Source organism: Gigantopelta aegis, chromosome 7 (genome assembly GCF_016097555.1).
Source record: "Gigantopelta aegis isolate Gae_Host chromosome 7, Gae_host_genome, whole genome shotgun sequence".
Classification (NCBI taxonomy): Eukaryota; Metazoa; Mollusca; class Gastropoda; order Neomphalida; family Peltospiridae; genus Gigantopelta; species Gigantopelta aegis.
The window spans coordinates 39589573-39611761 of record NC_054705.1 but is presented as its reverse complement, the minus strand read 5'-3'; the positions used below and the strand labels follow the sequence as shown (position 1 = coordinate 39611761).

At 38.8% G+C, this 22189-nt stretch overlaps 1 protein-coding gene across 1 annotated transcript; it reads left to right on the top strand.

The window, feature by feature from the left end:
* Positions 1-314: 314 nt before the first annotated feature.
* LOC121376742 (phospholipase ABHD3-like) lies at positions 315-22169 on the top strand. Its single transcript, XM_041504508.1, has 10 exons — positions 315-447; positions 3561-3727; positions 7197-7312; positions 9941-10001; positions 10704-10749; positions 11520-11632; positions 12910-13083; positions 14750-14798; positions 16491-16656; positions 19203-22169. The coding sequence occupies exons 1-10, from the start codon at positions 346-348 to the stop codon at positions 19427-19429; spliced, it is 1221 nt and encodes a 406-aa protein (XP_041360442.1). The 5' UTR covers positions 315-345; the 3' UTR covers positions 19430-22169.
* The last annotated feature ends 20 nt before the right edge of the window (positions 22170-22189 follow it).

Genomic DNA, 22189 nt, shown 5'->3' with positions numbered 1-22189 from the left:
GTCATGTCTGTATAATTCATATACGGAAATAAATGATTTCAGATTGATTGATAATCCCATATGAATGAATGCATGAATGAAAGCTTAACGACATTTTGATAAACATGTATATGATAATGTGCATCAAATAAATGGACACCCTATCACATCGTCCAGTCAGGGCGATTTAGACCGAACGGACGTGAAAAGCGAATCATGGGTAACGGAACGGATTGAGTTAATTACTTCCTTGTCACCGTCTCGGGCAGATAACAGTAAACTGATTGGTTGAATCCGACCGCGGACCTTGGTCATCTACTGTTGAACGCAGAAGACGCTGGAACTGACAAGGGAGGGACGATCGTTATGTCTCGATTATTTGAGTTTTTCAAGACAACCCCCACCCTTCCTGTCGCGGGTGCCCTAGGAGGGATATACTTGGCGTATTATCTTTTAAATGTTGTCAAGGTAAAAACAAAAAATCCGAGTCTCGTACACCGACATTGTAAGGGTTGGTTTGACATAAACGCGTTTTTGTGTGTGGGTTTTTTTTTTTTTTTTGGGGGGGGGGGGGGGGGGTGTGTGTGTGTTCGTGTTGAAAATGAACCCTCAAATCGGGGATTATTTATATATTTTTTTTACATTTTGTTTTAAACAGTTCTTTTGAATGCAAAATTAAATGTTAATAAAAGAGTTCCATACTAGAACCATATGTAATTTGGGGGCAACAATACCTTAGGAACGTAGGAGAGGTTGTGATGGGGGGGGGGGGGGGGGGGGGGCAATGCCTCTATTTAAGGCCCCAAAACAGTCCTGGACGGAGGAGTTGGCATGGCAGGCGTGTGCTACAACAGCTTGCTCAGAATGTGCACACTAAGCCCTATGACCTGACATGACCAGAAAAAAAAAGATGCATTTTTAGTTTTGTTATTTTAACAAATTATTTGTTCACTTATTTTAAACTAGTACTAGTATTAATATAAAATTAACACAAGCTTCAGTTTGAGAAATAGCCACTGACTGGGATCACTCCTAGACCAACCGTGCATACGGCGAGCATTTTACCACTGGGCTATGTCTCGCCCTGCAGTTTATATAATGGACTAGTCAAAATTCTGGTGAACTGATAATCTTTAGGGTGTTCTGGTCCAATGGACGAGTGATATATATATTTTTTTCTGCACCTCTGTACCTGACAGTCGTTCCAACCAGTGCACCAAAACTGGACAAAGGACGCGTGGTATGTGCTTTCCTGTCTGTGGGAAAGTGCATATAAAAGATCCCTTGCTGCATTAGAACAAAATGTAGTGGGTTTCCTCCGATGACTACAAGTCACAATTACCAAATATTTGACATCCAATAACCAGGGCTATCTCTGGGTGAGCAAAATATTTCACCAACTTGTCCATTAAACTTCAAAAATTGCAGAAATCAACAGTTATTTACAAAAAAAATTCAGTTATTACAAAAAATAATTTCGCCAAATGAAAATAAAAGTTGCCAACTGTTTTAAAAATTCGCAATTGGCGAATTTGGCGAGTGCCAGAGCTAGCCCTGAATAACTGAGGATTAATTAATCAATGAGCTCAAGTGGTGTCATTAAACAAAACAAACTTTTAACTGTACCTGACAGTGACAGACAATAAAAATTCCATGAAAGTTTGTTCAAGAACCTGTAATGTGCTCCACAGACACCCCTTGATCTGCCCTGTTTCTAACCCGAGTATTCTGACCGTAAGAGAGTTAGACGGACATAGGGACAATTATCAATGCTCTCTCACCATCGGGAGACAAATCTGTATAAATTCTGTGGTAGTCATCACTGTCTACCAAACGGTAGTCAAATATTCCCGCTGTAATACTAATAGACACCATCATATGTGGTCATGTGGGATAGAAAAAGTACCCCTGATGTGGTCGAAATTTCCACCACCGAGGGTCTACTTTTTCTATCCCACACAACTGCATATGATGGAGTCTCCCCCCCCCCCCCCCCATTCATTCGATAAATAAATCATTATTTTACATGAACAAACAAAAATGTCTGAAAAAGTAACTTCTTTATTTGACCGTTTTATCATAAATAAATTTCACTATCATATTTGCCGTGTTTGTTTCATGTGTTAAATGTGTTAAATACAAGTTAACACTACACATTACACAAGACAGCTTTTATAATGAAGGTTTTAACAACAAAATATCATTCTAAAACTAACCAACTCGCATTAATATGACATGATATGTTACCAATGCCATTAATACTCCCAATGTTTAATTCAATGACCTCATAGCCCATGCAAGACAGATTTATTGCATGTGGGCTGACGTCATGGAATGGGTCTGTCTTGCATAGCTAGGGATGGGAGAAAACAACAATCCTATGTTTGATGTTAAATACCTTTACATCAATAATTTTCGAGCTCCCTGATAAAAACTAATTAAAATATAATCACTAATACACACACTACATAAAGAAACCTTACAGCACCCACTTTCATTAATGTTCCAGTTGAATACATACAGTATTTGCGGACGGGTTTCTGCCTGTAGTCTGTATATTAGGAATTAATAGATGGATTATTTTTTATCAGGGAGCTTGAAAATGATCGATGTAAAGGTATTTAAAGTCAAACATAGGATTGTTGTTGTATTAGAGCAGGAATCTTTTATTACCTTTTGGTAAGCACAGATTGTGCAGAATTTATATGGATTAGTCTCTGACTTTAAGAGAGAGCGTTAATAACTGTCCAAATGTTTGTCTAGTTCTCTCACTGTTAGAGTACTCAGGTTACACTGTTTCTAACTTTGTGGTGTATGAAAACAGCTGAGTCCTATAAGAAGGAAATGTTTTATTTAACGATGCACTCAACACATTTTATTTACGTTTCTATGGCGTCGGACATATGGTTAAGGAACACACAGATATTGAGAGAGGAAACCCGCTGTCGCCACTTCATGGGATACTCTTTTCGATTAGCAGAAAGGGATTTGTTATATGCACCATCCCATAGACAGGATAGCACATACCATGGCCTTTGATGTACTAGTCGTTGTGCACTGGCTGGAGCGAGAAATAGCCCGATGGGTCCACCGATGGGGATCGATCCCAAACCAACCGTGCATCAAGCGAGCGCTTTACCACTGGGCTACGTCTCGCCCCCTGGAAATGAATGGATACAATTTAGTAATTTTGTGAGAACTGCTTTTAAAAATTTGTCAAAGTGCATAAATAGCAGTGTCCAAATTCAAAAGATTTGAAACCCATAACCACCTAGCATGCAGGGGTGGGAATTCTCCTCGGAACAGCTGTCTTCCTTCATGGAACATTGTGTTTCCTCCCCTTTTCATCATCCTTTCCTCCAAAATGTGTCAGATGGCACAAATTTTAACCTAGGATTTCAAGAATTTCCGGGACCCCTCTAGATTTCCTTTTTTTTGACAGTTCAACAATTCCCACTCCTAAGTATGAACACTTATGGTCTGTTTTGTTTGTATTAAGTTGTACCCTCAAATTATTTTCTAGCAGAAAGCCAGAGCACTCCTGAGGTTTGGTCCTTATAAGACATGCTTTATGATTTCAGAAGCCCCTGATTGCATGCAGTGATCAGAAGTTCAAAGACTTCCTGTACAAGCACTGCCCAATACTGAGAGAGAAGTTCTGGCCGACAGTTTGGTGTTTCGACCCCAGACTACAAACCATTCTCAGATATGTCATTCAAGCGCCACCCAAAATGGATGCATACAGAAGGTGAGAAGTCAAGAAGTCATCATAGGTTACCGGTTCAGTTTATTATACTGTAAACATTGAAAATAATTTAATTTCAAGGGCGTATATCACCATATTAAATCCCATAGACGACAATAGTAACATGTGACTAAAACTCCCACCTGTAGCGTATCAATCGACATATACACCATGGATATAAATAATACCACACCTCACCCTTAAAGTAAATGAGAAAAAAGGGGGTTAAGCTTGTTATTTCAGAGATAATTGGTAATGTCTATTACTACCCTAGTTCCGCACAAAAATTGTCATGCTATTTTTAGTTGGATCCTGCACATGTTTCAGCGAGTGCGAGTGCGAATAATTTTAACATGCTCATATACCACTAGAGTTTCGAGCATGTCCGTCCCGGGGCCTGTCTCTGGATAGCCAGTGACTTGCTCCGGGACAGAACAAAATTAAGGGGATAATTTTGAAATTTACATCTAAAAATTAAATAGTGGGAATTGACTGCTCGGCCGAATATTGATATAATTTGGAGCATTTTAGAAAGACAGTCCAAAAATAAATAAGAGAAAGAAGAGAGGATCGGACTATTTAATAATAGAGTGCTCGACCGAAAAGGTTTTAAGGTGATTTGAGCAATTTAGACGGGCTGCCAAAATAAACTGCGTCGGACTGTTTACAAAGAAAAAACAACAAAAAACCCCATAAAATTTTGAACTGCGGCCAAAAATGTTTTTAAAGTCTAACTAAGCCCTAAAAAAGGAAGTACATGTCCTAGGAGAGGGTACGCAGCGGAATTCATGGCGAGTTGATGGGATGATCGGCTCGGAACTTCGGGAAGAAGTGAGGCAGGTCGATGTAGCACTCTCCCCGAAGTATTGCTGAGTAGTCTTCCGGAAGTATCTGCTTGATAATCCGATGGACGATTGGATTATCCATGTCTGATTTCAGTAAGCCTTGCCGGTACATCCCGTTCCGCTCCGACGTCAGGTAGTAGGTACGACTTCCCTCGACGTACTGGAACTGGTACCGCCCTTGACCAGTTGGTGTTGGTCTCCAGCTCTTGGTGACGAAGGGGCCTGGCAGCTGAGAGGTCGCAGTGAACTCCCTCTTCACACAGTTGTGGTACCATCCAGGAAGCTTGTTGCGTGCGATCTGCCAAGTCGTGGGCTGTGTGTCGGACAAGTCCTGGACCGACACCTTCCTCTTCTTGGCTTCAGGCTCTGCAACCGCTGTCGCAACAACTCGTGGAGACGCCGGTGGATTGGTTGGTGTGGACGACACTTTTCCTGTTTCCATCGGCGTTGGTGCTGCAGGGGGAGGGGCCGCCACTGCCGGTTTAGCCGACAGCTTTGACTTCCCCTTTGCCGCTCCTGGTGTCTGCTGCTTCTGAGTAGTGGGGGATGACGACGCAGAAGGGGCCGCCGCCGGCAGTTCAGCTGCCGGTTTTGGCTCCCCCTGAACCGCCCCTGCCAGTCTCGTCTTCTTCTGTGGAGCAGGAGGGACCGCCCCTGGCGGTTGAGCCGCCCGGTTTGGTCCCCCCTGAGCTGCCGTGGGACGACGTCTCCTCCTACTTCCCAATCTCTTCTGTTTATTGTCACCATAATACAAGGTGACAATAGCCGTGCTCCCATTGTGTTCAACACGATACTTGGCCAAGCGGCCAAGCTCGTGCAGCACAGCCCCAAGTGTGGGGGGGAGAGAAACCTCGACAATTGCTAAACACAACCGCATTCTGCACTGTCTCGAGTAGGAATGCATTGACTTCCAGAAGATATTTTGTGTAATTGAAGGTTATTACCCATGTCCATGTTTCAGCACAATGGTAGTTCGTACACTGACACCAGTTCACTACAGAAATTTACTGGCCAGATGAACCAACGTTTTATCACAGCAAATGTAGTAGGGTTAATATAAAGTTTATCCTACTGGCAGTAGCTAGTGGGAATTTCCCTATTAGCTCAGTTGGTAGAGCACTGGCCTTGTCACACTGAGGATCCTTGGTTCAAATCCCTTCACTGAAGGTTGATTTTTTTCTGTTACACAAACACCAGGGCACAATATTTCATGCGAACCGCCGTTCTGTTCGTGTGTCGGTTACGCAAAATTAAATTTACGCGAACTGCAAATTGGTTACATCATGACCTATAAACGTTCAGAAATTAAAACTTGCAAACTTCATGATTACAGAACAGTTTATTCACACAGACATACTACTAGTATTCCGACATGTTTGAGGCTGAATTTTAGATACTTGATGCACAGCAAACCAGTAGACAACGTTATATTATAACAGTTGTAACTTGTGACCAGTCTAAACTTTAAAAAAAGTTTTAAAGAAATGTACTCTAGGGATGGCTAAATTATTTGCTGCTATTTTATCTCTAAAGGAATATATGTAGACATAATATTGGATTGCCTATAATTTTACATATGTTAAAAACAGTTTTAACGTAAACAGGAATCCAAAAGAGTCACAAAAATTGAAAAATACTAACATCGCATAATGAGCTTTAAAAAACAAACATTTGAAAGTCACTGTAGCATAGAAATACCATTGATAAAGTGAAAGTAGCGTAACCAGCGCAAAACGAAAAAAGGAATCCCATTACGCACAGTACGCAAGTGCATAATGCAAAAACTAGGTCGAGGCTGTATGTAATTGTTCTATAAAATATCCTCTTAAAATTGACTCGAAAAAAGATAGCAAAAAAATGCCTCTGAAAAGGTTCAGAATGCGTCTACAGTGGTTCTGAGTTTAAACATTTTCACGGGGGTGGGGGGGGGTATGCTCCAGAATCCATAATGATAAACAAGTTTCTAATTTTTTTTTTTATATGCACTATCCCACAGACAGGGTAGTACATACCACGGCCTTAGATATACCAGTCCTGGTGCAATGGGCCCACTGACGGTGATCGATCCCACACCGACTGCACACTGAGCGAGCACTGTACCACTGGGCTATGTCCTGCCCCAACACCAATGGCTGCTAGGACGTGTAGCATTAACTGCTCTATCAAAAGTTAGGTGCAGTGGCGGCTGTGCACATCAAACTTTGACCCAGTTGAATATTGTTTGGTTTATTACTACCTACAGAACTCATTTTTGTGTGCACATTAAATTTAGGACATCATTTACATGCCCATGACAGATTTTGCAAAATCAAAATGGGTTACCTGAATTTGTAGCGCATAAATGGTTTATGTCTGTGTTTGATGCTCATAGGTATGGAGGTTATTAGGCTTTATCTCGTTCCTGCCAGTGCACCATGACAGGTAAATCAAAGGTCGTGGTATGTGCTCTCCTGTCTTTTGGGTGGTGCATATTAAGGAGTGAATGAATGAATGTTTAACGACACCCCAGCATATAAAAGATCACATGCTACTAATGGAAAAATGTAGTGGGTTTCCTCTCTAAGACTATGTCAATATTTTCCTAATGTCAAAATAAATAGTGGTATCTATATATGTGTGTGTTTCAGTGAGCTGATAAAGACTTGGGACGACGGTGAGATTAAACTCGATTGGCAGGATAGCGTAAACAGCCCCATCCCGTCCGAGGTGCGTCCAACCGTTCTAATCTTGCCAGGATTAACAGGTAAACACAGCTAGTCACATAGACATGGGAGTTCTAATCTTGCCAGGATTAACAGGTAAACACAGCTAGTCACATAGACATGGGAGTTCTAATCCTGCCAGGATTAACAGGTAAACACAGCTAGTCACATAGACAAAGGAGTTCTAATCCTGCCAGGATTAACAGGCAAACGCAGTTAGTCACATAGACAAGGGAGTTCTAATCCTGCCAGGATTAACAGGCAAACACAGTTAGTCACATAGACAAGGGAGTTCTAATCCTGCCAGAATTAACAGGTAAATACAGCTAGTCACATAGACATGGGAGTTCTAATCCTGCCAGGATTAACAGGTAAATACAGCTAGTCACATAGACATGGGAGTTCTAATCCTGCTAGGATTAACAAGTAAATACAGCTAGTCACATAGACATGGGAGTTCTAATCCTGCCAGGATTAACAAGTAAATACAGCTAGTCACATAGACATGGGAGTTCTAATCCTGCCAGGATTAACAGGTAAATACAGCTAGTCACATAGACATGGGAGTTCTAATCCTGCCAGGATTAACAGGTAAATACAGCTAGTCACATAGACATGGGAGTTCTAATCCTGCCAGGATTAACAGGTAAATACAGCTAGTCACATAGACAAAGGAGTTATAATCCTACCAGGATTAACGTAAAAGCAACTATAGTCCATCCCATCATTCTATTAAAAAAAAATTAGTAAATATTTTCAGTTTGGTTTGACATAAGAAGAAAAGTAAAAGTGTTTTGGAAATAACAAAGAAATACAAGTTGTGTGTGCAATTTACAAATCAATCGGCTCGGAAATAAATAACTTGTAGTAAATTACTTAGTATATTAAAAAATGCGATCCCTGTGGGACGGACTATAGTCGCATAGACATGGGAGTTCTAATCCTGCTAGGATTAACAAGTAAACACAGATAGTCACATAGACAAAGGAGTTCTAATTCTGCCAGGATTAACAGGTAAACACAGCTAGTGATATAAACATGGGAGATATCGGAGAAAGGGTGTGTGTGTGTGTTTGATCCACTCCCCCACCCATTACTAAAAAATTTAGAATTGTTTTCAGACAAAGACTGCATTTTTATGACATACATAATTTAATAAAAATTTGTAAGTTTAATACAGGTAAAAACAGGTAAGTTTAATACTTACTAAATCCCCTTCATGCTAAGAAGCCCACATAAGGCTGTAACCAGAGATCACCACTGCTGCCTGTCTTTTTTCCAGCTTCTCCAGCAGCCCCCAGTTCAGACTGCCCTCTTGAATTTCCTTCTTTACTGTCCTCTTCCATGTTTCTTTCGGTCTTCCTCGTTTAATAATAAGAAGGAAATGTTTTATTTAACGACACACTCGACACATTTAATTACAGTTATATGGCGTCAGACATATGGTTAAGGACCACACAGTTATTGAGAGAGGAAACCCGCTGTCGCCACTTCATGGGCTACTCTTTCCGATTAGCAGCAAGGGATCTTTCATATGCACCATCCCACAGACAGGATAGCACATACCACGGCCTTTGATATACCAGTCGTGGTGCACTGGCTGTGACGAGAAATAGCCCAATGGGCCCACCGATGGGGATCGATCCCAGACCGACTGCGCATCGAGCGAGCACTGTACCACTGAGTTACGTCTTGCCCCTCCTCGTATAATAAGTTTAATATAGATAATAACAAAGTATATACCTGAAGATTATAAAAATGACGTTACAGATCGAGTTTACAATAGCACTGCTGATTGTCGTTGCGAATTTCGAGGGTTGCAAAGATAAAGTTGAAAGTTTATTTTGTTTAACAACACCACTGGAGCACATTGATTTATTAATAATTGGCTCTTGAATGTCAAATATATGGTTATATTGACAAATAGTCTTAGAGATGAAACCAGCTACATTTTTCAGTTAGTAGCAAAGGATATGCACCATCCCACAGACAGGATAGCACATACCGCTGCCTTTGATATACCAGTTGTGGTGCACTGGCCCATTAGTAGAAAGGGATCTTTTATATGCACCATCCCACAGACAGGATAGCACATACCGTGGCCTTTGATATACCAGTCATGGTGCACTGGCCCATTAATAGCAAGGGATCTTTTATATGCACCATCCCACAAACAGGATAGCACATACCGCGGCCTTTGATATACCAGTCATGGTGCACTGGCCCATTAGTAGAAAGGGATCTTTTATATGCACCATCCCACAGACAGAATAACACGTTCGAAAATATGTTTTCCAGACTGTTTTTTTGTTTTGGCAATGCCTAAAGACAATGAGCAGAAATTTTGATTATAGCTTTATCATGTACTGTTACAGACCAAGTTTAACTGTCATGGCGATTTATTCAATTTTGATTATAGCTTTATCATGTACTGTTACAGACCAAGTTTAACTGTCATGGCGATTTATTCAATTTTGATTATAGCTTTATCATGTACTGTTACAGACCAAGTTTAATTGTCATGGCGATTTATTCAATTTTGATTATAGCTTTATCATGTACTGTTACAGACCAAGTTTAATTGTCATGGCGATTTATTTATTTTTGACAGAGTTATGGCCTTTAAACAGAGATATTGAATGGTTGTTTTTATTTTGTTTTATTTTCAGGTAGCAGTAATGATGCCTACATTAAACACATGGCCCATGATGCCGAGACACTGGGATACAGGTTTCTATTCTGTTGTATCTGTATACAGTCGGATCCGTGTATATATAGAACAACCTTTTAATCAGTCTAACTGCAATAACTGTTATAGGCAGGTGGCCTCTGTACGTATCCAAAAATAAAATCCCAGTTTAACAGTGTTTTTTAGAAACTTCACAAAATGTTTTAAACAATTACGACTCCTGAGTTCATATTTTCAAGTCAATCTTAGCACTACAAAATTGTAAAACCATCGTAGGTTGTGACGTCACTAAAGCACACACCATATACTGGGACATAGCCAGAGAGGAAAAAACACCAAGGAAAACCCAGACCTGTAAAATAAATATCAGTGTCATGGGAAAAATAAAATAAATCTGTGGAACTTCCAGACTAGGCAAGCACTTCATCTACCTCATGCTGGCTACGCCATTGATATAGATACAGGATATACTCTCGCACTCGCCAAATTCGACAACTGCGAATTTTGAAAGCAGTTGGCGAATTTGATTTTAATTTGGCGAAATAATTTCATGTAATAATTGACATTTTGTAGAAAATAATTACTGTTGAATTCTGCAATTTTTAAAGTTTAATAGACAATTTGGTGAAATGTTTTGCTCACCCAAAGCTAGCCCTGATAATCCCTGTTCATATGTTTTTTATTAACTTGGTTATGTTGAACCATGTGGATAATAAAAAAAATTAAAATAATTTATGTTGCAGGTCCGTCGTGTTCAACAACCGGGGAAATGGAGGATCCAAACTCCTGGTTAGTAAAATGGGAACAGTTCTTAGGGAAGGAAGTTCGAGACACTAATAATGTTGGGTCAAGTTTTATTTCTCTGTATTGCCCACAAAATGTTTTAACATGTTCATTGTATATATTTATTATTTATAAAATTCTAGATTTATGGATTTCATGAATTAGTCAGGTTATATGAAACAAATTTTTGTTTGAAATTGCTGAACTCATACAATTTTATGAACAAGTTTAGAGTATCATTGACAACTCCCCATCATATGTTAGTACAAATGTATTTAAAAACACTGAGACAGACACAGTTTAAAAGTGACAGTCTCACGAGCTCATCATTTAATACATTTTACTAATTGTAAAACACACCACAAATATACATGAGTGTGTCCCTTTAAATATTAAAGATATGCATGGGTACGTGTCTCTTTATATATTAAAAATATTCCTGAGTGTGTACCTTTAAATATTAAAAATATATATGAGTGTGTCTCTTTAAATATTAAAAATATTAATGGGTGTGTCCCTTTAAATATTAAAAATATACATGGGTGTGTTTCTTTATATATTAAAAATATACCTGTGTGTGTCTCTTTAAACATTTAAAAGATTGCAGCCTTAAATATTACAAATATATTGACGCTTTAAATCTAAAAATTTGACTAACTTTTACAAATATTTTTGAATCTGGCCCTTTAAATATTAATTATGCACTCAATATTGGGGTTAATTACTGGTAAACACAGTAAGTGCGTTATAAACACTGACATGTTTTTCTTGTTCAGACGCCTAGAACATACTGTGCTGCAAACACGGAAGATCTGGCGTTTGTTGTTGACCACATCAAGTCAAACTACCCAGAAGCCCCTGTAATGGGAGTTGGCATCTCGCTTGGAGGGTAACGTAAATTGCTTTATTATAGGTACTAGAATATTATGTAAAGCGAGAATACATAGTTATAATGATGTAGGATATCGGCTTTATCTTTTCAAATGTCCCGTTGTTTATGCTGTTTACTCAAGCTGTAGTTGAGCTTATGTAGTAATATTCTTTACAATACATATCGCTGTGTTCTTAAATCTGATACCAGAGCAAGGTCGATATAAAGAGACTTAAATATGCACTTAATATAAAAGTAAGTTAAAACTAGACAAAATGTTTTTCATCAAGTGTAGTCAAATATTGGTAGATGACATTATGCATATTTTCATTTCCAGTTAAGGCTTATTTCAACTTTATAAAAATATATTTACACTCTTTGGGTTTTTTCTTTGTAAACATGGTTACATATATCCTCAATGGGGCCCCACTGTAAGCTATAGTCACATAATTACTGTATATATGTAACAAAACTCTTTGTTTATTCAGGATCATTTTGTTCAACTATATATTCCAATCTAATTAAAATTAGCTCCACTATTACATGTAGATCTAACACCAGCCAGTTGGAGCTCATGTCCACCAATCAAAACCTTACTTGCAGAATCCTGCCAGTGATTTAAAAATAATTTGAAAACATTCCGAATTATCCTGAGGGTATACGATACGTTTCATGTGAATTACGAATGCCTTATTTAGACCAGTAGAACTAATTTTAATCGGATTGGTAACAACACTGCCTAGTCCCCAATGTCCAGGTAACATTTCGTCTGTAAATAATAATTTAAATATTGACCAATCACACTTCGCCTTTTATAACGTTATTTGGGAGCATACAAATTCTAAAAATATCGGGCGAGTCTATTTTAGTGGCCGCAGTACAGCGAACCATACCAATACGTACGGGGTGGGTTATCAGTCTTCAATTTTACATTAAAAATTATTTATTTATTTATTAAAAAACCCTAACTAAATCAGTCTTCAGTTTTACATTACAAATTATTTATTTTATAAAATAAAACATGTTTTACGGCATTCGTAATTCACACGAAACATGTCGTATACCCTCAGGATAATTCGGAATGTTTTCAAATTATTTTTAAATCACTGGCAGGATTCTGCAAGTAAGGTTTTGATTGATGGACATGAGCTCCAACTGGCTGGTGTTAGATCCACATGTAATAGTGGAGCTAATTTTCATTAGATTGCTATATATCCTCAATGGGCCCCACTGTAAGCTATATTCACATAATTACCATAGGCTACATATGTAACAAATTCTGTTTGTTTATTCAGGATGATTTTGTTCAACTATATATCCTCAATGGGGCCCAACTGTAAGCTGGTTGCGGCCATGTGTATCTCGGTAAGCTGGAATGTTTTCGAGTCGACGCTTTCGCTTGAGAAGCCAATCAACTACTTCCTCTTCAACAAGATGCTGGCCAGATTACTGACGAGTGCTGTACACAGGTTTGTTTTTGATTTACAGGAAAAGAAAGAAAGAAATGTTTTATTTAACGACGCACTCAAGACATTTTATTTACGGTTATATGGCTTCAGACATATGGTTATGGACCACACAGATATTGAGACAGGAAACCCACTGTCGCCACTTCATGGGCTACTCTTTTCGATTAGCAGCAAGGGATCTTTTGTATGCACCATCCCACAGACAGGATAGCACATACCACAGCCTTTGTTACCATAAATGATTTTCAGGAAATATACAGAAAATGTACCGTACATGATTTACATGAAATTTACTGTTTGTGATTTACAAGAAATGTACCGCACATGACGAGAGCCGTAGGTAGGTTTGTCTTTGATTTACAGGAAATGTACCGCACATGACGAGAGCCGTAGAGAGGTTTGTCTTTGATTTACAGGAAATGTACCGCACATGACGAATGCTGTACAGAGGTTTGTCTTTGATTTACGGGAAATCTACCGTACATGATTTACAGGAAATGTACTGTACATGACGAGGGCCGTACAGAGGTTTGTCTTTGATTTACAGGAAATGTACCGCACAAGACGAATGCTGTACAGAGGTTTGTCTTTGATTTACGGGAAATCTACCGTACATGATTTACAGGAAATGTACTGTACATGATGAGGGCTGTACAGAGGTTTGTCTTTGATTTACAGGAAATGTACCTCATGTGATTTACAGGAAATGTAATGTACATGTCCAGAGCCATACGCAGGTTTGTCTTTGATTTACAGGAAATATATCGTACATGACGAGAACTGTACCCAGGTTTGTCTTTGATTTATAGGAAATGTAATGTACATAACGAGAGCGGTACACAGGTTTATTTACAGGTATTTCTATCTGTCTGGACAACATGTGGTAAAAATCTTAACGGTCATTAAAGTTAGAAAACAATACCAGCAGTAACTGCTGAACAATCCCCAAAGTGATCAGACTAATCCCACAGCTAAAAGCTGATGGAGATTGGCAGGTGTGTGGCACAGATAGCTACAAGAGACAAGCACCTGTCGCAGTTGGAGAGACAAGGACTGGGATGTGGAGGTGGACCGGGAAGAAATGAGACAGAACTCAAAGGAGAGAAAGGAAAGGTGGCAGTAGGATAAAAAAAAAACCCCAAACCCCCCAAAACCCATTAAAGGGACATTCCTGAGTTTGCTGCATTGTAAGATGTTTCCGACTAATAAAATACTTCTACGATTAAACTTACATATTAAATATTTTTTCTTGTTTAGAATATCAGTGTCTGTATATGCAATATGTTTCTGATCATCTCAATACGTTGTGTATTTGTAAGAAGCCCAAACTGGATTTTGCCTTCAAATTTCGTACGTACGAAAAAAGACTTTTTAGGAAATAAAATGAAATTTAACCTAGTACAAATATTACAACGATCAGAAACACGTTTAATATATAGCCACTAATATTTTATGCAGAAAAATATATTTGATATATAATTACAATCGTTAAAAAGTCTCTGTTAATTGATAACATCTTAAAGATTGCAGCAAACTCAGGAATGTCCCTTTAAATGTAGGAGAGTTGTTTATCATAGTTAAGAATGTGGTTCAAACGTTATGCCTGGTACAGCTTCATTTGTTATATAATTGTAAAAGTTGTTTTCACACGTTTCTCTTTGTTTAGAAATATTCATCTGTATGAAGACCATTACGATATGAACCATGTGTTGAAGGTTAGTCGTGTAATTTCCTCCATATTCTTGAGCATCTTATTTTTACTAATTAAACGAGTTTGAATTTCTTACTGGTTTATATGCTTTTAATGAATTTTCTAGCACATAACATCATTTAAAACCATACTGTTTGTTGTAAATATTGCCAGAGTATGATTATTACAATATAAAAACAGAACATCATTTAAAACCATACTGTTTGTTGTAACTATTGCCAGAGTATGACTATTACAATATAAAAACAGAACATCATTTAAAACCCTACTGTTTGTTGTAACTATTGCCAGAGTATGACTATTACAATATAAAAACAGAACATCATTTAAAACCCTACTGTTTGTTGTAACTATTGCCAGAGTATGACTATTACAATATAAAAACAGAACATCATTTAAAACCCTACTGTTTGTTGTAACTATTGCCAGAGTATGACTATTACAATATAAAAACAGAACATCATTTAAAACCCTACTGTTTGTTGTAAATATTGCCAGAGTATGACTATTACAATATAAAAACAGAACATCATTTAAAACCCTACTGTTTGTTGTAACTATTGCCAGAGTATGACTATTACAATATAAAAACAGAACATCATTTAAAGGGACACACCCTAGTTACGGCTGGTTGTTAACCATTACGGCGTTGTTTTTCACTATTAAACCCATTTTTTCACAAATAAAATTGCACTTTACTTACCGTTTATTATTTAGAATATACATTTCCATTCACCTGAAGTGTTTTTTGGTAATCCTGGTAATCCTGGTGTTTGTAATACCACAAAATACATTTTTCGTTTCTTAAAAACAGACGCACGTTTGAGAAAAAACCGTTGAGCAGACAAGGTCTAATCTATTTTTAGAGAGGATATTTCCATTTCAATGTCACAGACATTGTTATACCACGTGACCGTTATCATTTTGGTTCGGTTTGTTTTCTCATGCACGGTTCGCGCAATCAACATCCGATTTGTTGTTGTTCATTTGTGAGATTTTTCTTCACAGTTCGTGAACATTATCAGTAACAATAAAGTTCAGACAAGTAAGTGTCTCAATACAAAACGTTACAAACCCTTAAAACCAATAATTTTGCTAAGTCTTACGATATCTGAAGAGGGGATACAACCAGGACAGAACAGTTGGAACATGTCCAGGAGAGGTGAAAGAAACGCACCCCAAGTCTGTGAAATTTGTCGTGACGTAGGCATTGTTGTGCTTCGAGCGACATCTACCGGTGACATCAAAATACTAACTTGCAAAATTATTTCAAGCAATTGGGACATGGGGATTCCCATGATATTTATCGATATAAAACCTGATCTAAGTGTGTTACAGGTTTGTAGATTAACCAAATTATAAATTTTTTTCGCTGGATGGAACTAGGGTGTTCAGCTTTAAAACCATACTGTTTGTTGTAAATATTGCCAGAGTATGACTATTACAATATAAAAACAGAACACCATTTAAAACAATACTGTTTGTTGTGACTATTGCCAGAGTGCGATTATTACAATTAAAACAATACTGTATGCTGTGACTATTTCCAGAGCTGGACTATTACAGTTAAAACAATACTGTTTGTTGTGACTATTTCCAGAGTGTGACTATTACAATTAAATCAATACTGTTGTTACTATTTCCAGAGTGCAACTATTACAATTAAAACAATGCTGTTATTTGTGACTATTTCCAGAGTGCGACTATCCGAGAGTTCGATCACCGATTCACTCACAAGCTGTTTGGTTACGATTCGCTGGAACACTACTACACAGAGGCGTCGCTACACAAAAAGATCCACACATTGAAAATCCCTGTCCTGTGTCTGAGTGCAGCTGACGATCCCTTCGCTCCATACCACTGTAAGTCAAGGGGGAGAGGGTAGTCCTGTGTCTGAGTGTGGCCGACGATCCCTTCGCTCCATAACACTGTAAGTCAAGGGGGAGAGGGTAGTCCTGTGTCTGAGTGTGGCCGACGATCCCTTCGCTCCATACCACTGTAAGTCAAGGGGGAGAGGGTAGTCCTGTGTCTGAGTGTGGCCGACGATCCCTTCGCTCCATACCACTGTAAGTCAAGGGGGAGAGGGTAGTCCTGTGTCTGAGTGTGGCCGACGATTCCTTCGCTCCATACCACTGTAAGTCAAGGGGGAGAGGGTAGTCCTGTGTCTGAGTGTGGCCGACGATCCCTTCGCTCCATACCACTGTAAGTCAAGGGGGAGAGGGTAGTCCTGTGTCTGAGTGTGGCCGACGATCCCTTCGCTCCATACCACTGTAAGTCAAGGGGGAGAGGGTAGTCCTGTGTCTGAGTGTGGCTGACGATCCCTTCGCTCCATACCACTGTAAGTCAAGGGGGAGAGGATAGTCCTGTGTCTGAGTGTGGCTGACGATCCCTTCGCTCCATACCACTGTAAGTCAAGGGGGAGAGGGTAGTCCTGTGTCTGAGTGTGGCCGACGATCCCTTCGCTCCATACCACTGTAAGTCAAGGGGGAGAGGGTAGTCCTGTGTCTGAGTGTGGCCGACGATCCCTTCGCTCCATACCACTGTAAGTCAAGGGGGAGAGGGTAGTCCTGTGTCTGAGTGTGGCCGAGGATCCCTTCGCTCCATACCACTGTAAGTCAAGGGGAGAGGGTAGTCCTGTGTCTGAGTGTGGCTGACGATCCCTTCGCTCCATACCACTGTAAGTCAAGGGGGAGAGGGTAGTCCTGTGTCTGAGTGTGGCTGACGATCCCTTCGCTCCATACCACTGTAAGTCAAGGGGGAGAGGGTAGTCCTGTGTCTGAGTGTGGCTGACGATCCCTTCGCTCCATACCACTGTAAGTCAAGAGGGAGAGGGTAGTCCTGTGTCTGAGTGTGGCTGACGATCCCTTCGCTCCATACCACTGTAAGTCAAGAGGGAGAGGGTAGTCCTGTGTCTGAGTGTGGCTGACGATCCCTTCGCTCCATACCACTGTAAGTCAAGAGGGAGAGGGTAGTCCTGTGTCTGAGTGTGGCTGACGATCCCTTCGCTCCATACCACTGTAAGTCAAGAGGGAGAGGGTAGTCCTGTGTCTGAGTGTGGCTGACGATCCCTTCGCTCCATAACACTGTAAGTCAGGGAGGATGAGGGAGAGGGAAGTTTTGTGTCTGAGTGCAGCCGATGACCACTTAAGTTCTTTCCAAAGTAATACACATAAAATTAATAATACAGTCAAAATTCTCAAAACCATGACTGATACATCAAAGACATTGGTATGTACTGTCCTGTCTTTGTCCAGTAACGCACCATGACTGATACATCAAAGACATTGGTATGTCCTGTCTGTTGTCCCAGTAGTGCACCATGACTGATACATCAAAGACAATGGTATGTACTGTCCTGTCTGTTGTCCCAGTAGTGCACCATGACTGATACATCAAAGACATTGGTATGTACTGTCCTGTCTGTGGTCCCAGTAACGCACCATGACTGATATGTCAAAGACATTGGTATGCACTGTTCTGTGTTTTTCCAGTAGTGTGTCATGACTGAGACATCAAAAACATTGGTATGTACTGTCCTGTCTGTTGTCCCAGTAGTGAGTCATGACTGAGACATCAAAGACATTGGTATGTACTGTCCTGTCTATTATCCAGTAGTGTCATGACGGACATCAAAAACATTGGTATGTACTGTCCTGTCTGTTGTCCCAGTGGTGTGTCATGACAGACATCAAAAACATTGGTATGTACTTCCCAGTCTGTTGTTATTGTCCCCACTAGTCATTATATAATAAAGCAATTAATCACTCCCCTTAGTTGGTTTTCACAATGTTGCCAAATGGTAAAGCACTTGCCTGATTCAAGGTCGATCTAGAATTGATGCCTATTGGTTGTTCTAACCATGCAGTGCACCACGACTGGTATATCAAAGGCTGTGGTATGTGCTACCCTGTCTGTGGGATTGTGCATATAAAAGATCCCTTGCTACTGATGGAAAAATGTAGGATTCCCCTCTAAGATTATATGTCAAAATTGCCAATGTTTGACATCCAATAGCTGATGATTAGTAAATCAGTGTGCTTTAGTGGTTTCGTTAAATGAAACAAACTTTAACTTCATTTGTAAATTGTTTTGTTTGTGTGTTCATTCATTCATTCATTATTTCATTATTTCATTCATTCATTTGTTGATTCATAATTTCATTTATTTGTAAAAAAAATTGTTCTTGTTTTCATATATTGATTGATTGATTGATTTATAAATTCATTTATTTGTAAATTTGTTTGTTCATGTTTTCATTCATTCATTCATTCTTTCATTTCTTCATTAATTCATTAATTTGTAAATTTGTTCATGTGTTTATTGACTCATTCATTCATTCATTTTTTCATTCATTCATTTTTTCTTTCATTCATTCATTCATTCGTTTCTTTGCAACCATACATTTCAGCCATCCCTTTAAAAGACGTGGATGAAAACGGAAACATCGCCATCATCGTGACATCGCATGGCGGTCACATCGGCTTCATGGAGGGTCTGTTTCCGCGACACAAGAACTACATGTACCGCCTCTTCCAGCAGTTCACAGCCGCTGTGTTCACACACCGAATCACAGACGCCGTGTTGGGCGGGGCCGCAGACTGCACGGACGAACAGACTTCAATGCCTGCAAGTTAATCAGACGCCAGTCATAGAGAATTCGCGTAACCAAGTTTTAATAATTTACAATAGTATAATTACGAACTTCCCACCGTTATGAGATATATCAGAGTTCGAAGTTAATAACTTAAAACTAGCGTTTATTAGTTTGCATTACCATAGTTTGACACCCAATAGCCAATGTATATTTCATGCTGGGGTGTCGTTAAACATTCATTCATTCATTCTCTTAAAGCTAGCGTATCCAAGTTTTAATAATTTACAATAGCATAATTACGAACTTCACACCTTTATATGTTATATCAGAGCTTGAAGTTAATGACATAAAACTAGTGTAACCAAGTTTTAATCATTTACAATACAGTGAAACCCCTCTAAACCGGACACCCTCAGGACCAAGTAAAACGTCTGGTTTTAAGAGGTATCCGGTTCAGAGGTTCTTTTCTGCACAGATATTTAAAAAGGGACCATGAAAAACATCGGTTTTGAGGGAATTCAGGTTTACGGAGGGTCCGGTTTTGAGAGGTTTCACTGTAGTATAATTATAAACTTCCCACCGTTATAAGATTTATCAGAGCTCGAAGTTAATGACTTAAAACTAGTGTAACCAAGTTTTAGTAATTTACAATAGTATAATTACGAACTTCTCGTCGTCATAAGATATATCAGAGCTCGAAGTTAATGACTTAAAACTAGCGTAACCAAGTTTGAGTAATTTACAATAGTATAATTACGAACTTCTCGTCGTCATAAGATATATCAGAGCTCGAAGTTAATGACTTAAAACTAGCGTAACCAAGTTTTAGTCATTTACAATAGTATAATTACGAACTTCTCGTCGTTACAAGATATATCAGAGCTCGAAGTTAATGACTTAAAACTAGCGTAACCAAGTTTTAGTCATTTACAATAGTATAATTACGAACTTCTCGTCGTTACAAGATATATCAGAGCTCGAAGTTAATGACTTAAAACTAGCGTAACCAAGTTTTAGTCATTTACAATAGTATTATTACGAACTTCTCGTCGTTATAAGATATATCAGAGCTCGAAGTTAATGACTTTAAACTAGTGTAACCAAGTCAGGGTTCGAAATTAATGATGGCACCGATGGCAATTGCCGTCGTTGAGATATAAATTACCCTTGGTTGGGAGCATCACCGACGGAACTTTTCTGACACTGGTTAAAAATGTCTGACGTCTGTAAAGCTCCTCAACAATGTCACACTGTATAATATACCAGCCCTGAGTGCTGCCAGACCGAGTAGAAAAACGTCTGCTAGACCGGTTTATACGCTTCATGTTAAACCAAATACCATGTCGAGAATCAATCAAATAGTTAGTGAAACGTTGGCTAGCTGAACTTGGGGCTGGTGTATATTATCTGCTAGTATTTAACATTTGTGCTTTTCAAATATGTCTTTAGGTAATGTTGATTTGCTGCAAAAGTCACTTTTGAAAAAAACTCAAAATTGCTGTCAGTTGGCCGTTTCACCCATGGCTATTTTTTTGTCAATACTGCCGTAGTCAACAAATTCTTAAGTTCAAGCCCTGATTAAGCTATTCTGATTGGACGACGTCACTAAAAATGTGAATGTTATCATTTCATAAACCTCAGAAAATTACGTAAATAAGTTGAGGGGAAATCTTACTGTTGGGTCAAAATGTAAAAGTCATTACACCTTGAAATTTTCACATATAAAAATATCCTTATATTACTGGAATGTCCAAAAGAAAATTGGAGGTCACAAGACAAAATTTTGATCCACAGCCATAAAGCGAATAAGTGTATGAATCACTATAACATTTCTTTTTTTTTCTGTGTCTGGTCAAATCAACTGCTTTATATCCATTAACCATATGAAATTTAACCTTTTTTGTAATGCAACAAAGACAAAAGTAGTTATAATGCTTAAAATGAAATCTGACAGACACACAAGTACATATCTTCGATAGTAAAACAGAGTTAAATACAATGGAACTAAAGAAAACAGTGACCTTTTTAAACATTTAAATGATTCTACGGCTGCCCAAAATGGTGGTGTGCTGCATGCAGTAGTAAGATTTCCCTTTAAATAGGACGTTGTTATGTAAAACAGGTCATAAAAAGTACATGTATGTTAGAAACTAATTTGTTTTTGTATTAATACCTATATAAGTCATGTTGTTTGTAATTATATGAATTGTTTGTCATTTTTTTTACATAGTTGTACAGGCTCCCATTTTTGTAGGGAAGCAGGCTGGTTTTTGCCTGAATTAAACGAAAATGCCTGAATCTGGATAACAACATTTATTCATATTGGCATTACTACCGAACAGTTTTATATAGGTTTGCAAATGAATCACTACATATTTTTACATGGATTACAACTAATTTTGAGGGTAGAATGATGAAAATATATGGTGAAAAGGTCTCAAGTTAGCACATTTTGCCCCAATATCTTATCATTTACGCCAGAATTTGAGGTTTTGCTCCAGCACTAGGAGAGCAGTTACCCTCCCCTGCTCCCCTGTCTCTTTTTTTGTGAATTCATCAATGTATAACATTCACAAGTTTGGTATAAAATTGCTTTACAACGCTACTCGATTTTATATAATTTGTGACTCGAGGTCAAGCGCTTGCTTGACTCGCAGTTGTCAATGGGCCCATTAGGCTATTTCTCGCTCCAGCCAGTTCACCACAACTGGTATATCAAAGGTCGTGGTATGTGCTGTCCTGTCTATGGGATGGTGCATATAAAAGATCCCTTGCTGCTAATCGAAATGAATAGCCCATGA